The sequence below is a fragment of the Neovison vison genome, chromosome 1, assembly GCF_020171115.1.
Source record: "Neovison vison isolate M4711 chromosome 1, ASM_NN_V1, whole genome shotgun sequence".
Classification (NCBI taxonomy): domain Eukaryota; kingdom Metazoa; phylum Chordata; class Mammalia; order Carnivora; family Mustelidae; genus Neogale; species Neogale vison.
The window spans coordinates 136,651,100-136,667,510 of NC_058091.1; the positions used below are offsets into that span (position 1 = coordinate 136,651,100).

At 41.5% G+C, this 16,411-nt stretch overlaps 1 protein-coding gene across 1 annotated transcript in view; it reads right to left on the bottom strand.

Moving 5' to 3' along the window:
- Nucleotides 1–685: 685 nt before the first annotated feature.
- MCUR1 (mitochondrial calcium uniporter regulator 1) overlaps nucleotides 686–16,411 on the bottom strand; it is a 28,918-nt gene continuing 13,192 nt past the window's right edge. The window contains exons 3-9 of the mRNA XM_044259280.1: nucleotides 15,540–15,643; nucleotides 14,616–14,717; nucleotides 12,381–12,422; nucleotides 11,592–11,663; nucleotides 7,849–7,902; nucleotides 4,925–5,039; nucleotides 686–3,890 (exon numbers count right to left, since the gene is read on the bottom strand). Of these exons, the coding sequence (XP_044115215.1) occupies nucleotides 3,835–3,890; nucleotides 4,925–5,039; nucleotides 7,849–7,902; nucleotides 11,592–11,663; nucleotides 12,381–12,422; nucleotides 14,616–14,717; nucleotides 15,540–15,643 (545 nt within the window). The 3' untranslated portion in view covers nucleotides 686–3,834. The remainder of the gene's footprint in view (nucleotides 3,891–4,924; nucleotides 5,040–7,848; nucleotides 7,903–11,591; nucleotides 11,664–12,380; nucleotides 12,423–14,615; nucleotides 14,718–15,539; nucleotides 15,644–16,411) is intronic.

The following is a 16,411-nucleotide window of genomic DNA, read 5'->3' on the forward strand; positions in this document are numbered from 1 at the left end:
AGAGCTCCCTCCTTGTGCAGCAAGTCCGCAGGCTGCCACTGCGGCTGCTCGCTTCCGATCCTTTCTTCTTAGGTGAATGAACCCTCCAATCACTAAGCGGTCAGGGATGTGCAGGTGTTTCAGTTGTGCACAGTGGAAGCTGGTCTGAGAATTCTGCCCACCCAAAGGCGAGGTAAGAGGTGCAGAGAGGGGTTGATTGCATTTTGACTTTTGCCCTTCTTGAACTTTAATCATAAGCCAAAGGCAAATTCCTTCTTGCTCCAGCTAGCCTGATCAGGACTTCGATTACTCGAAAACTGAGTCCGCGCAGATACTTCTAAAAACTTGTAATTAAAACTCATTTACCTCTCTATGTAAGCCTCCGGTTCTAACCATCTCGAGTCACAGTTTTCTGTGAATTCCAATGTACACAGATGAGTGAAAAAAATCTTTTTCTCGGGTACCTGGGTGGCTCAGTGGATTAAGCCGCTGCCTTCGGCTCAGGTCATGATCTCAGGGTCCTGGGATCGAGTCCCACATCGGGCTCTCTGCTCAGCAGGGAGCCTGCTTCCTCCTCTCTCTCTCTCTCTGCCTGCCTCTCTGCCTACTTGTGATCTCTCTCTGTCAAATAAATAAATAAAATCTTTAAAAAAAATCTTTTTCTCTTAAAGCACTTCCCCTCAAGTATTTTACACGAGCATGTTAATTCTTTTGAATAAAAAATTTATTTTGCAAATCAAGTAAGCACTTTCAAAGTTATCGTCTATACAAACCCCGTTTTAGGGTATTAGGTTTTCTTGTAATACACCAGTGCTGTCATATACAATGGAGGGAGTAACATTAAAATACAGTGCAGGCAGAAATTGCTTTCAATTTGCCAATCCATTGAGTAATTCAAATAAAAGGTGTAGTAGTTACATAGAAACAATTAAATATTTTCCATAATAAAAATATCATACCCACTCATATAACAATATGTAACTAACTATTCAGTTAAGTGATACAATGCTTAATAAATTGATTTGGGTTATAATCAAAAGAACAGAATCAGAAGAACATGAATGTAAATCTAGAAGGACAGATATTTTCAAAACAAAATTCCAGTGAAGGGCTGAACATTCTCAAACACAAAGAGTACATCAAGAATAAGTGGTTTCTGTTTAACATGTTCTCTCTTTAGTGTCAGGAAAGCCACAAATTTGATAAACATATGGTAAAGCCCAAGTTTTCTAGACATGAGTTCTGCAGTACCATTTATGTGTTATTTGTTCAGAAATGATGCCAACCCTATCAACAGAGCACCGCGGGAGAGAGGGGTGGGGGCGGGGTGGGGGGGGAAGTGCGCCCATGCTGGATGGTTAAGTAACAGGCAGAGGCGGCGAAGGAGGCGGCTGGAGGCCGGGACACGGGGAGGGAAGCTCACGTCACTCTGTGCAGCTAGAAAGGGAAAAGCCCGGCCCGGGATTTTTATTTTTAGAGTGTTCCGAGACAAATTCCAGCAAGATGTCTGGTTTGAGTCAAGCCTTTCTTCTTGAACTTGACTTCACAACTGAGGTACTTGGCATACTTAAGGGAAAAAATGAATACACTCTGATTTATTTTTCTTAGATATTAAGGTAGAAAAGCAGCTTAAGGAATAAGAACAGTCCAGAAATCAAAATCCTGTGTCCTGTAAAGAATGGTATGGACAGACAGGTTTTGCTTATTAATGGAACAGGAAACGACAGAGAATTGGGAGTTTAGGCTCTTTAAACAAGGAAAGGGCAGGGGAGAGCAGAGTATAGGAATGCAGAGGCACCCCCAAGAATGGAAAGGAAAGCCAGAGTCTGTCCATTTGACGGTCTGCTTTGGGCATTTGTAGCAAAGGCGTAGCAGGTTACATGTGTGCTACCTGGCCCTGGTGAATTTCCCAGGTGCTACGGCCTGGGCTACCTGGAAGTTGTGCCAGGCATCCTCCCCCTTCTGAAATTGGGCTAAGGCGGAAGTTCTAGGTGATCCGAATCCCTCTGAACCAAGCTAGTTCAGAAAGCCGTCCCATGTCCAGTCGCAGCATGCTTCTGGTGTTCGCAGAAGCCTGGGCCAGCCAGCAGTGGGAAGGGGATGCTTGTATTTCTGCCTTATATGCTTTTGAAACAGATTGCATTTGACCAAACAAAGGGAACACAGTCCCGAACCTTCCTAACCTCCATCTATGCATGCAATCTGAGCCACCAAAAGGCAAGTTCATTGTTCCCGACACTGCGGATACTGGGAGTCTGTTCTGTACTGCAGAAAACTACACATCAAAATCCAAGGCCCAAATTAAGTGACTGCTGCAGCCAGTATAAACCAGTAGGAATGTCATCTGGAATACTTTTGGAAGATAAAAGAGTGTCACCCCACTGAATGATATTTTCAAATATTTTATCAGGAAGTAAGGTCACTTTGCTTGTTTCTAACCTATGCAAGTTAGTGTTTGCTTTGAAACATAATTGCATGCAGTGCTTTTTTCCTCTTGGGATTCTTTTGATTTTGGAGGAGTGTCTGTGCTCCAGGCCCTTTCTCCAAGCTCTTACTAACAATAGTTATATTAAGTAGTTGCAAATGTGGTCTTAATGGGATGTCATTTACTTAAATTTGTAATACTTAAGGCAACTGCTCAATGTGCAGTATTTTCTGGGGATCCTTTTCTGAAAGAAGAAGCACAAATGGCTACAGTATTTTACGAAGCCGTTGAGATAATTTTGGATCAAGTTTAAAACAATCAAATAATTATTCACTTTGAAACTGATACCACTGATGCCAAAGTACTCAATTTTCAGGCTCATCTGGAGTTCAGCAGCTTTGTGCTAAACACATGTTTCAAAAAAAAAAGACACTGACTTACATTTTCTGAAGTTTAGAAAGACATCCAAAGGACAAAGGTAACTTTTTTGCTAATGCGGTTACAAGAGTGACAGCAGATGATTTATCCTACCGATTCGATCAACATCGATCAACAAGTGCACATGTGGTTTCTCCACTGTACCAGGTCACGTGCATGTGCGTGTATGCAGAGAAAGACACAAACACGCTCTCCACATTCTCGTTTTTAAAATGCTTATTCTCTCCCACACCAATCATTCAAATAACGGGAGAATGTCCTTCTCTGTAAGAACCCCGGCAGGAAGACACACACACACACACACACACAAAGTGCAAGGGTGGGAGAGAAATCTAGCACTCTGAGAGGCAAAACCAGAGTCCCCATTTGTAATGATTACAAAATTTCATTAGGCAACAAGATTTTCTGGCTGAAAGGCACGTGAAAAATAACCATGACAACTTACTAAGACAATGGAAATTAAGAGAAAAATAACTGCTTTAGGGGGATAGTACAGGTGAATCATTAGCACACCAACCCACTGAGGCTGCCCCCTAACGTAGGCACTGGCTGAGGGGAAGGGCTGGGTCGGAGGGACAGAGGGTCTGATGCTCTCGGTTTAGTTTCCGTGATCCTTTAGCACTTAGTGAAGTCGTTGTGCCTTTTAAATGGAGGCTCCCCAAATCCTCTATGTGACAGAAGATTAAAAACTGTAGGGTTATATAAATATTTACTGTTGGCATGTCCCACAGGTTAGACCAAGTTCACTGGTCCGGCTGAGTGGGGTCTTCCGTGTTTTGTCCACCACCACTCAGCGGTACAAAGGCAACTAAACAGAAAAGACCAAAGGAACCATTATTCCTTGGTTGTATGTCCATAATCTGCATAAAATAAATAATATATATTAAGTCAAAACTAGGGTTAAAATCTGGAAATGAGGGAGGGGCAAAGAGACCCAGCAATCTGGTGTTCTTAAGGCTGAACAATAGGGATCTCTTTAAATAGACACTTTATTATATCCACAGGCGATAAAATCCCAGAGCTACTGTTAGGCACGTAAATACGGATCCTGTAAGAAAAAAAAAATTGAGCATAGTATTAGTTGTGTTAAGAGTTACTTAAAAGAAAAACGTTTTATTAAGAAAACATACAGGTGCTTTTCTACCTATCCACCAAACAGAAAAACCAACCCAGGAAACTCAGATCGCATGTGAGGTGCCACATTGGACGAGACACCCGTCCACTAAAACACTCCGCTCTCTGCAACAGTCTTCAAAGTAGTAAAGTATCCAACAGTCAGCGAAAACTTTTCAATGAACCTCAGAAATTCTGTGATCACAAAGGGTAAGTGTATGTACTATAGAGGGCCACACCCTTTAAAATGGTCACCAACAAAATTCCACTTCCGCTAGTAGAACTTGAATATATTGATTAATCCAAAATGTTAGATGTGAGTTATAATAATGACCGGGTTGTTTTCACATGTGAATTTTCATTCCCTTTTTTGGCTCAAAAATTACAAAACCAAAATAACTCCTTACAAGGAGTGTCCCTGATTAAAGCAGAAAGATCGCAACTCAAAAGCCTTTCCTTCCATCCAAAAAATACTGTCTTGAATTTCACTAAAAAAAATCCCAAGTAATGACAGTTCAATGACAGTATCTTTTTTTTTTTTTTTTTAAAGATTTTATTTATTTATTTGACAGAGAGAGATCACAAGTAGGCAGAGAGGCAGGCAGAGAGAGGAGGAAGCAGGCTCCCTGCTGAGCAGAGAGCCCGATGCGGGACTCGATCCCAGGACCCCGAGACCATGACCTGAGCCGAAGGCAGCGGCTTAACCCACTGAGCCACTCAGGCGCCCTCAATGACAGTATCTTATAAAACTTAAGATTCCACTGGTTGTAAAGCACATTATTTTACTACTAACGAAAAAAAAAATACCGATTACTGTATGATACTCCACCTATCGGAAATGATCACCTGCCTTCTAATTTCAGAGACATTAAAAGGTAAAAAAAAAGTGTTAGAATCAAAGAAACGCAGTTTTTCCAAATTTTATGTATTTTCCGCTCGTTTGAACTATCCAGACGCAAAAGAGCTTACCTGCTAAATATTTAATGTTATCAAGCTTGTGTGACTCCAGCATGGTTTTGAGGCCAGCGACCTCAGTGTCTATCTTCCTGTCTGTCTGGGTGACGGCCCGATCTTGCTGGGCATGCTTTCAAAACAAAGAGATTCACAGCATTAGACCACCTGGGATACACGGGCCGACCCCTCGGCTCCCGCCGTCCCACAGGCAAGAAGGGCCATGCTCCCTACGCTTAGGGAGACCTGGGCTTTAGCTTTAGTTCCAGTATCCTCCATTATGTTGCGTTGGTCAGGGCCTTTACTGTCTCTGGGCCTGTTTACTTTAATTTGGAAAAAAAAAAAAAAGCCAAAAAACTCACCAAAACCCCAAAACAAACACCACTGGCCCTGTCCTCACACAGGACAACCAAATGTGATAATGTAAAAAAAAGCTTCTGTAAAGGATACACTGGTGTACAAATGAAGGTTAAAGTTAAAAGGCAGTCTGTACTCAAAGACAATAAAGGTACGTCATTTTTTCCCTCTTGGGGAGAGGTATACAAAAAATGCTTTCAAAAGTGAACCCAGGGATGCCTGTCAGTCGGTTGAGTGTCTGCCTTTGGCTCAGGTCATGATCTCAGGGTCATGGGATCGAGCCCTGCTTTGGGCTCCCAGCTCAGCGGGGAGACTAGACTGCTTCTCCCTCTCTCCACCTGCCGCTCTCCCTGCTTGTGCTTCCTCTCTCTCTGACAAATAAATAAATAAAATAAAATAAAATAAAAACAAAAACAAAAATAAAAAGTGAATATAATCTTAGATAATCTAAAAGTATTTGCCTTGACACAATTCCTATTCACATTTTAAACTTTTCTTCTTTCATAGTTCAAACACCAAGTATTTTATTAGTATGAGGCGTGGTTATACCAAAGACTTATTTCTGTTCTTTTCCAAATACAATACAGTTAAACTAGATACACAACCATCCTCTAAGGGTGGCAAGTTTGGTTGATGTTATAAAGGGGTTGTAACATTTCATTAATGCACAAAAATAATTCACTAAATATCCCAGGACAAGTAAGTACAATTGACCCTTTAACAATTTTTTTTTTTTAAAGATTTTATTTATTTATTTGACAGAGAGAGATTACAAGTAAGCAGAGAGGCAGGCAGAGAGAGAGGAGGAAGCAAGCTCCCTGCTGAGCAGAGAGCCCAATGTGGGGCTCAATCCCAGGACCCTGAGATCATGACCTGAGCTGAAGGCAGAGGCTTAACCCACTGAGCCACCCAGGTGCCCAGACCCTTTAACAATGGTTTAAAGTGCATGGGTCCACTTACACCTGATTTGTTTCAATATGGTACAGTGCTATAAATGTATTTTCTCTTTCTTATGGTTTTAATAACAGCTTACTTTGTTTTAGTGTATAATGCACATAACATAAAAAATATGTGTTAATTGACTGTTTATGTTATCAGGAAGGCTTCCAGTGGACTATTAGTAGTTAAGTTTCTGGGGAGTCAAAAGTTATATGCAGATTTTTGGGGCGCCTGGGTGGCTCAGTGTGTTAGGCCGCTGCCTTCGGCTCAGGTCATGATCTCAGGGTCCTGGGATCGAGTCCCGCATCGGGCTCTCTGCTCAGCAGGGAGCCTGCTTCCCTCTCTCTCTCTCTCTGCCTGCCTCTCCATCTAGTTATGATTTCTCTCTGTCAAATAAATAAATAAAATCTTTTAAAAAAAAAAAGTTATATGCAGATTTTTGACTATGTGGGAGGGTCCCTAACCTCCCTACTGTTCAAGGGTCATTTGTATGTAGTTCCTTATGGCTAACAAGTCTGGTAATGAACAAGGAAATATAAGTCTGGATGAGCAGAAACATATTCCAGAGGAATATTCTACTATTCTCTGATGGAAGTGTCTTGCATGTTTAAGAGGTCCCAAGTAACGGAAGGCGGAAAAAAAGTCAAGCATGTTGTAAATTTGAAAAGTAATTTAAAAAATCGCCATTCCTTATTATTCTTCAATCACTGGGATTTAAACTTTCATGAACATAAACAAATATTCTATTAAGCGCCAAGAAAATTCTAGGATACCCCACTTCTGGGTACCTGCCCCAGAGAAGTGAAAACGGACTCCCAACAGATACTGGCACAACAACGCCCACAGCAGCGTGACTCCCAATGGCCAAAAGATGACGGCAACCCACGTGTCCACTGGCAGGATAATCCAGCTGGGGTCTATCGGCAAATGGAATGTTATTTAGCTTTAAAAAGGAGGGAGGGAAATTCTGACAGGCTACGACATGGATGAGCCTTGTGGACATTATGCTAAGTGAAGTCAGTCAGTCACAAAAGAAATATTGTGTGATTCCACTTATATGAGGTTCCTAGAGCAGTCAGTTCATAGAGACAGAGAGCAGAACGGCGGCAGGCAGGGGCCGGGGAGAAGGGAATGCGAGTTAGCGTGTGACAAGTCATTTCAGGGCCACAAGATGTAAAGAGCTCTGTGGATGGGTGCCAGTGATGGCTGTATAAGGATGTGAATGTTCTTTTTTTTTTTAAAGATTTTATTTATTTATTTGACAGAGAGAGATTACAAGTAGGCAGAGAGGCAGTCAGAGAGAGAGAGGAGGAAACAGGCTCCCCGCTGAGCAGAGAGCCTGATGCAGGACTCAATCCCAGGACCCTGAGATCATGACCTGAGCCAAAGGCAGCGGCTTAACCCACTGAGCCACCCAGGCGCCCAAGGATGTGAATGTTCTTAATGCCACTGAACTGTTCTCCTAAAAATGGTTAAGATGGTAATTTTATGTGTACTTTACCACAATGAAAAAAAACTCCAAAACACACCCTAAGACACAAAACTGGAGAACCCCCCCCATAACGTATCATTACAAAGGACAATAACCACACGTGGATGAAGCCAAGATGAAAACAATGACCACGAAAAGTAGTCTCATTTCTTACCAATGCCACCATTTCTGTCCTCATTTCCAGCAGCTTCCTTTCGTTCAACGAGTACTGAAACCAATGAACATGGATCACAGGTCAGATTCTGATTTATTCCTTTCTTTCCTTTCCTGCTGCCTTAAATATTCTGGTCTCAGTACTTTCCAAGAATATAGGACACTAGACATCACATCTGGAATCAAGTAGCCCCTACTTGCCCCTTTCCTTTAGATGTATTTTTTTGAAGTTTTTTTCCTTTCTCTTTTCTTTTTTGAAGATTTTATTTGTTTACTTGAGAGAGTCAGCGCACAAGCAGGGGGAGCGGCAGGCAGAGAGAGAAGCAGACTCCCCACTGAGCAGGGCGCCTGATGATGGGGCTGGATCCCAGGAGTCCAGGATCACAATCTGAGGGAAAGGCAGATGCTTAACTGACTGTGCCCCCGAAGTGTCTTATTTCTAAGCCACTCACTGCTCCGGTATCTGGGTTCCCTTTGTCACCTTTCACCTCTCTGCTCCTGTCGTCTGTTCTCTGTGATACCATGTGGCCCCTCCCCCTACCATAACGGCATTCTCCAGGCACCAGTTTGCATGGCTGCTGACTCATGTGCTTTCTGCTGCTTTTGAGAGGGTTGCAAAAGTGGGGAACAATTTAGTTTGGGAGCTAACCTGTCACAATCACAAAACTGGTCACTACCTGAGGCTTAGACAAAGTTAGGGATGTTATAAAATTGGGGGAAAAATAGTTTCAAGGAATATTTTTATGTGACAGGCATTGCCTAAAGATAAATATAAATATACTGGTACAAGATAAGCATTAATCCATCACATGTTGATTTAAATTAAACAACAACCCACTTGGGTGTGTCACAATCCAGTGTTACTGAAGGAACTAACCACTTTGATTCCCCAGAATCAAAGTGGTATCTTGCCTTTGGCTATTGACTTTTGGGGGGGGTATTGACATTTATGCAAAAATTTAGTGCAATTTTGTTGAGACTTGAGACCAATATCAGACACATCTCCTTAGCAGTGGGTATTAGGATTTAATTGAGCAAATGAAAACTTAGCATTTAATTCTTCAGTAAGGTAACGCTATGATAGGGGAGAAAATTAGTGTTTATGTATCTAGAAAACTTTCTAGCTATAAATGTTCCCCCGGACTACCAGGGTGCTAGGGTATAAAAAAGAATATTGCTCAGAAATTTTTAAATTAAAAAAAAATTTTTTTTTAATTTTTTTAAAAAAGTTGGAGAAAACCCCCCAAACCCTAAACCAAGCACCATCACGACCAAAGAATGTTGATCTCAGTCTGAACTTCAGGGTTTTAGAAGAGGAAGGAGCTATGCATCGAAATGCCACAAGAGGGCAGGGTGGACCGGATTTTCAGTCAGTATTCACCCACCACAAGAGAAAAGCCAAGCCTCAATCTTGGCCCTGCAGTGATTTTTAAATTAACATCTATGTGACTCTATCTCCCTGTACCGCACAGTGGCTTAGAGGCCACGCTGCTCTGAAACTGGCTGTAAGTAGCACCAGTTACAGAACTGAAACAGAACTTTATTCAACAAGGAGAGGGAAGGTCCCATCACTCCTCTTTACCAATGCGCAGTGAATACACACTGCTGTCCTGTACTCAAGTCTTCTCAGTTTAGGATGACCAAGAACCACTTCTCAGCTAGGTTAGAAAGTCCCATCGACTCATGGGCTTTCACCCATGTTCAGCAGGTGCACAGCTCTTAGCTATGGGCATCTTCCTAAATCAAGTGCATTCAGATTTTTTGCTAAGTACAAAACCCGGAAGATCAAAGTTAATTAGAAGAGTTTCTCCTTGGGGAACCTAGGTGGCTCGGTGGGTTAAAGCCTCTGCCTTCAGCTCAGGTCATGATCCTAGGGTCCTGGGATGGAGCCCCGCATCAGGCTCTCTGCTCAGCAGGGAGCCTGCTTCTCCCCCACTCTCTGCCTACTTGTGATCTGTCTGCTGAATAAATAAATAAAAAAAGAAGAGTTTCTCCTTGGGGATGGGGGTGGGGGATGGGGTAACTGGGGGATGGACATTAAGGAGGGCTCGTGATGTAATACACACTGGGTAATATATAAATAAGACTGAGGAATCACTAAAACTAGTAATATACTATATGTTAATTAATTGAATTTAAATTTAAAAGATCTAATCTGTTAAGATGGTTAAAAAAAGAGTATTTTAGAGGAATTTGAAATTAAAATTCTAAATAACAGTGCTATGCAGAGACATTTGACACCTAAGGCAAAAGGAAAGTTTGGATATTTCATCTGTCATAGGTTTTATGTTAATTTAAGTATTTTACTACTGCATTGAAGTATTATTCATCCTAATTAAAATTTTTTTCCTTTTCTAGAGACTAATCATACACTAGCACCTGTTAAATATTTTAGTGATGCTAAGTGAATTAATCTTTACTGTTGAAAAGTGGTTTTTGAGACAAGACAGACAGGTGATATGGGAATAATGATTTTGTACAACAAAGCTCAGCTTAACTCTTGAAATCCAGAGGTGGTTCCAAAATAGAGTTAAGTACTTATTTGAATTTCAGTATTAGCTTCACTTATCACTGTAGTACATTTTGGTTAAAAGCAAACTGTGAAAAACCAGGAGACAATGAACAACTGTGTATACCCAGTTTCTACACGTGAATCCAGTTCCGTGTTAGTTAAAATATGCCTCACACAGCCCATTTCTCATTATTCTAAGAATAAAGAAGGTATCTAACCACTGCTATCAAATTCAAATAAAGCCTGAACAAGAAGACAGATGGGTTAAAAGTCACTACAGCAACTCAACATTATTATTAGAGAGGCGCCTGGATGGCTCAGTGAGTTAAGCCTCTGCCTTCAGCCCAGGTCACCAGCTCAGGGTCCTGGGATCGAGCCCCACATGGGCCTCTCTGCTCAGCAAGGAGCCTGCTTCCCCCTCTCTCTCTGCCTGCCTCTCTGCCTACTTGTGATCTCTGTCTGTCAAATAAATAAACTCTTTAGAAAAAAAAAAGGTACAAACTTACAGCTGTAAAATAAGTTAAGTCCTGGGATGGCATGCATGGAGACTACAGTGAGTAACAATACACTATTTGAAAGTTGCTAAGAGAACAGATTTCAAAAGTTCTCATCACAAGAAAAAAATTTTGTACCTACGTGTAATGACAGATGGTAACTAGACTTACGGTGGGGACCACCCTGCGGTGTATGCAAGTAGCAGATCGTCATGTTGTTCCCCTGAAACTAACATAATGCCGTCGATGTCAATTATAACTGAATAAAATAAAAAATTGAAAAGTGTTGCTGTGCAAACTTGGACCTGTGGAGGTTTAAGTTAGATGAAATAGGGTGAGATTTGGTTTGATTTCTTTGGTAATATCTAAATCACACATAATTTAGACTCTCTCCCTCTCTGAAATAAAATGAGATTCAAACTTGATTTGACCAAGAGTTTCATTTTTTAATAAGGTTTTACTTTTAAGTAATGTCTACACAATGCAGGGCTTGAACTCATTACCTCAAGATCAACAGTCGTACACGCTCTACCGACCCAAGATTGGGAGCCAGGCGCCTCCCAAGATTTTCATCTTATTTTTCAAAGTATCAAACTTAAGCTCTAAGCTAGAATATAATTAAAGAGAAAACCGTGTCTATCAACGATGCACAGATGAACTGTCTATATACTCAGACCAGACCGAGCATTCCATCCTACAAAGCGATGAATTCACACACTGTTTTGAATAAAGACATACCAATTCCTTCACTCTGCTCTTTTCTAGATTGAAGTCTAACTTGGTATCTGTTCGGACTTTGACCACTTCATCCTGGCAGGAGGGCAAACAAAGAGAGAAAGAAATCCAAAGTGAGAAATGGAAACCCTCTTGGGATGTGAAGCCTGGGACTTCCCAGTCATTATACAAAGAACGCCTGCTTAGGCATAAGTCAGGCCAGAGTGGGTTCCTGCTGCTTTTAATCTTGAGACTCCCAGTGGAATCTCCTTATGGAATTTATGACTGAAGCTGTTCCCTGGCCAACTCTGGAAAGCAGAGAAGGACTCAAAGGAGGAAAATATGAAATTCTGGTTTAAATAAAGCCTTCTTTCTAACACTCATCACAACCTTTTCTTCCTTAACATCCATGTCCTTTCTACTTTAAAAAAGAAAAAAAAGAAAAAAAAGAAAAAAAAAAAAGAAATGCAACAGCTGGCAAAGTCAGCATTTTGAAATCACATGTAATTCTCTAAACCCAGTCTGTTCTAACAGAACCTAAAGACTCCATATGTTGCAACTTCAACATTTTAATTTAAAGATAACTCCATTCATCCTAGAACACAATTTTCTTAATGAATTTGTTTACAGACCTCACCAACTTATTCACGGTGTTCTTAGCTAAACCTTCCAGTGTGTACTTTTGAGACATATTACACAAATGCTCAACATGGGATTAAGTTTTTAAGAACACCTAAAGAACTTCTGACATGGTATTTATTACTATGTTTAAGTAACTGCCTACAAGCACGCGAGGAGGAGTGAGGGTCTCACCATTATTTGTTGTTTTAATCGATGTAGCTCCACGTTTATCTTCTAAAAACACATAAAAAAAAAACAAGTCAAGGATATGGCTAGAAGGTTAGAAAAAAATACCTAAAACTTGGTAATAAACATACATTAGAAAATATTTTCGTGCACAGTTCTAGCTGCATTTAGAATGAAGCATGAGCTGAAAAGTCTTGGGAGCAGACACGATTATCTGTCCTACCAGGATGGTATTACGACGCATGTGCCTACTTGGGGGCCTCGGTGGCTCAGTCGTTAAGCATCTGCTTCCGGCTCAGGTCATGATCCCAGGGTCCTGGGATCCAGCCCCCGCATCGGGCTCCCCGCTCAGCAGGAAATGACTTCTCCCTCTCCCACTCCCCTGCTTGCGTTCCCTCTCTCTCTTGCTCTGTCCAAATAAATAATTAAAAATAGAAAAAAAAAACCAAATACAACAACAAAAAACCCGCATATGCCTATCTTGAGGTCAGTTTCATCCTGAAGGATACATAAAATCAGTAATACAGTTTAATTTTTTTTAAAGTAGGCTCCCTAGTGTGGAGCCCAGCGCGGGGCTCATGTTTCTTAGGACCCCGAGATCATGACTCATGACCCCGAGATCAAGACCTGAGCCAAGATCAAGTCAGAGGCTTACTGACTGAGCCACCCCAGTAACACATTGTTTTTAACATACACATTTGTCTCCAGAGGCCCTGCTGTCTTTATACCTTCTTCAATTGTTCTTTTAACAAATTCTGCCTTCAAATACCCGATTTCAAGGGCAAATGTGAGAGTATCCAACTACTGTTTTCTAGCAAAAGGATTCTCTTGCTAGAAGGCCGTTCATAAGACTAAGATGAATCACTAATAAATGGACTTCATTTATGAGACTTTAGCTAGGACCGAAAACAAAAGGAGGGATGCAAACACAGCACTCACTTCAGTGCTGAATGCCACACTTAAGAAACCAAGGGATATATCTGCAACGACGTGGATGGAATTAGAGGGTATTATGCTAAGTGAACTAGGTTAATCAGAGAAAGACAAATACCATGATTTCACTCATACGTGGAATTTAAGAAACAGATGAACATATGGGAAGTGAAGGGAAAATACAGTAAGATAATAACAGAGAGGGAAGCAAACCATAAGAGACTCCTAAACGTGGGAACAAACTGGGGGTTGCTGGGGGTGGGGGTGGGAGGACGGGGTAACTGGGTGACGGGCATTAAGGAGGGCACATGATGTAATGAACACTGGGTGTTAAATGTAAGTGATGAATCATTAAATTCTACCCCTGAAACTTGTAATATACTGTATGTTAACTAAACTGAATTAAACAAACAAACAAAGAAGAGAACCCCACCCCAGAAACCAAGGGATATTTTACAAGACTTTGTGATAACCAGTAGCTAGAAACAATTCTAATATGCAGTTGGCCCCTGAACAACACAGGGGGTTAGGGGCACTAATCACCCCCTCCCCATTAAAAATCTCCATATATAGGGGCGCCTGGGTGGCTCAGTGGGTTAAGCCTGTGCCTTCAGCTCAGATCATGATCTCAGGTCCTGGGATCAAGCCCTGCAATGGGCTCTCTGCTCAGCAGGGAGCCTGCTTCCCCTCTCTCTCTGCCTACTTGTGATCTCTGTCAAATAAATAAATAAAATCTTAAAAAAAAATAAAAATCTCCATATGTAACTTCTCACTCCCCCAAAACTCAATAGCCTATTGTCAACCAGAAGCCTTACTGATAACAAGATATATTTTGAATGTTGTGTGTATTACATACCATCTTCTCAGAATAAAGAAAGCCAGAGAAAAGCAAGTATCATCAAGAAAATCATATGGAAGAGAAAACACTGACTAAACTGTGTAAGTGGTTGGTTGGTTGGTTCAAACCCGTGTTGTTCAGGGGTCAAGCATACATCACAGTAGAGTAACGAGGCACATTCATGTAACACTACAGACAATGAGCAAGACCAACCCACCATTAAGACACACCACAGAATTCCCCCAGATGAAGTTCTGGAAAAGGCAAAACCAGTCAACGGTGACACAGGATATAGGGGTCTTCCTAGCAGGGGTTAGCAGGCTTCTAGGGTGCCAGAATATACCATGTCTTGATCTGGTGGTGGACACTTGGTGAAAACACATCTAACCTGTCCACTTTTGTCTGTGCATTTATGTCTCAACGTCTCGACAGCGAGCATTTTATTAGTACGAGCAGCTCTTTAGTTTTACCTCATTTTCTGCTCTGAGGGCCGAAAATTCGCTCTTCTCCAAAATAATCATATCTTTTTTCACATTGGCAATCTGAGACATTATTTGCTGAACAGTGATCTCCTAGGAAAAGAGAAACGAAACATGTAACCTAGGCTGGCCTAGGACGTCTGCCTCCCACCTGGAATCATCTTAGTGAGAAACCAGGAGAACATGGACACAAGGAGAGAGGTTCAGCACAGTCGTCCTCTATTCCAGAAGGAAGAAAGGAGAAGAATAAAGACTCAAGTCCAGTATCACCATCAAGTGAGCCAGTTCAAAGGGTGGCGGTCTGAGGACCAGCAGCTCAAGAACACACTGCTGTGATCCCAGTCGCATCTCCCTGTGTTCGGTACAGTGGACTGGAAGAGCCCATTTTCAAACACAGCTGAGTTTTCCAATATGACTCTACAACAGTTGAGAAGATAGCTTTGAAAAAAGAAATACAAGTATATACATTTTAAGGTAGGCTCCGTGCCCAGCATGGAGCCCAATGTGGGGCTTGAATTCACGACACTGAGATCAAGACCCGAGCTGAGATTGAGTCGGATGGTTAGAAGACTGAACCACGCAGGTGCCCCTTGAATAAACTACTTTTTATACCACTAGGATCATTTCCCTCTCAACTACGGTTAAAAGTACTATATGCTTATTAGGGCGCCTGGGTGGCTCAGTTGGTTAAGTGTCTGCCTTCAGCTTGGGTCGTGGTCCCAGGGTCCTGGGATAGAGCCCTGCTTCTCCCTCTGCCCCTCCCCCTGCTTCTGTTCTCTCTCTCTCTCTCTCAAATAAATAAACAAAATCTTAAAAAGTACTATATGTTTTTCAATACAATATTATCCAAAAATACGTATTACAAACAACAACCTTCAGACTTTAAATTTGCTACCATGCCCCGACAAAGCTAACCTGCTGCATCTTGGTGACCATATCCTTGTAGACAATATCCATGTTGGCGTCGGTGATCTTGACCAATGCAGAGACAGTGATTTCTGCTTGCTGGGTGGTGAAGCCTAAGCAAACATACAAAGATAGTCACACTCTGGAGACTCTATTTGTTGGAAAAAAAAGAGAAAAAAAACCCTTCACAGAAGGGGAGAAAATGTTTTAAATTCAGGAAGACTGGAATCGCAGGCTATGCTTTGTCTGTCTCTCTGGACAAGCATGACACATCTATTTCTACATGTAAAGATAAAGGGCTGGGCTGGTGTCCTCTACCATCCTATCTAGCTGCAAAAAATCCTATTTCCTGAGACTGTCTCATGACATAGGGGAAGCCTGCAATGCAGGGTCAAGGAAAGGAAAGCAAGATCAAAATTAGAGACGCAATTTACTGCTTTTGTAACTTAACAAAAATTCTAGGTAATCTTTATTTCCTTCCCTGTGGCTTAAATTTTCTATGACTTGATTTCCCTATTTTATTTTATTTTTTTAAAGATTTTTATTTATTTATTTGACAGAGACAGATCACAAGTAGGCAGAGAGGCAGGCAGAGAGAGAGAGGAGGAAGCAGGCTCCCTGCCGAGCAGAGAGCCCGATGCGGAACTCGATCCCAGGACCCTGAGATCATGACCTGAGCCGAAGGCAGCGGCTTAACCCACTGAGCCACCCAGGCACCCTTGATTTCCCTATTTTAAAGTGTACATGTTAGTAAAGAATAATTTACTTAAGTAGGAAAGCTCAATTATTTCACATCCAGCATAAATCCATCAAATCATTGACCATATAAAGACAACTAGTAATTTAGCTATCAATTCATCTGATGTTAAAAGGAAAAATTT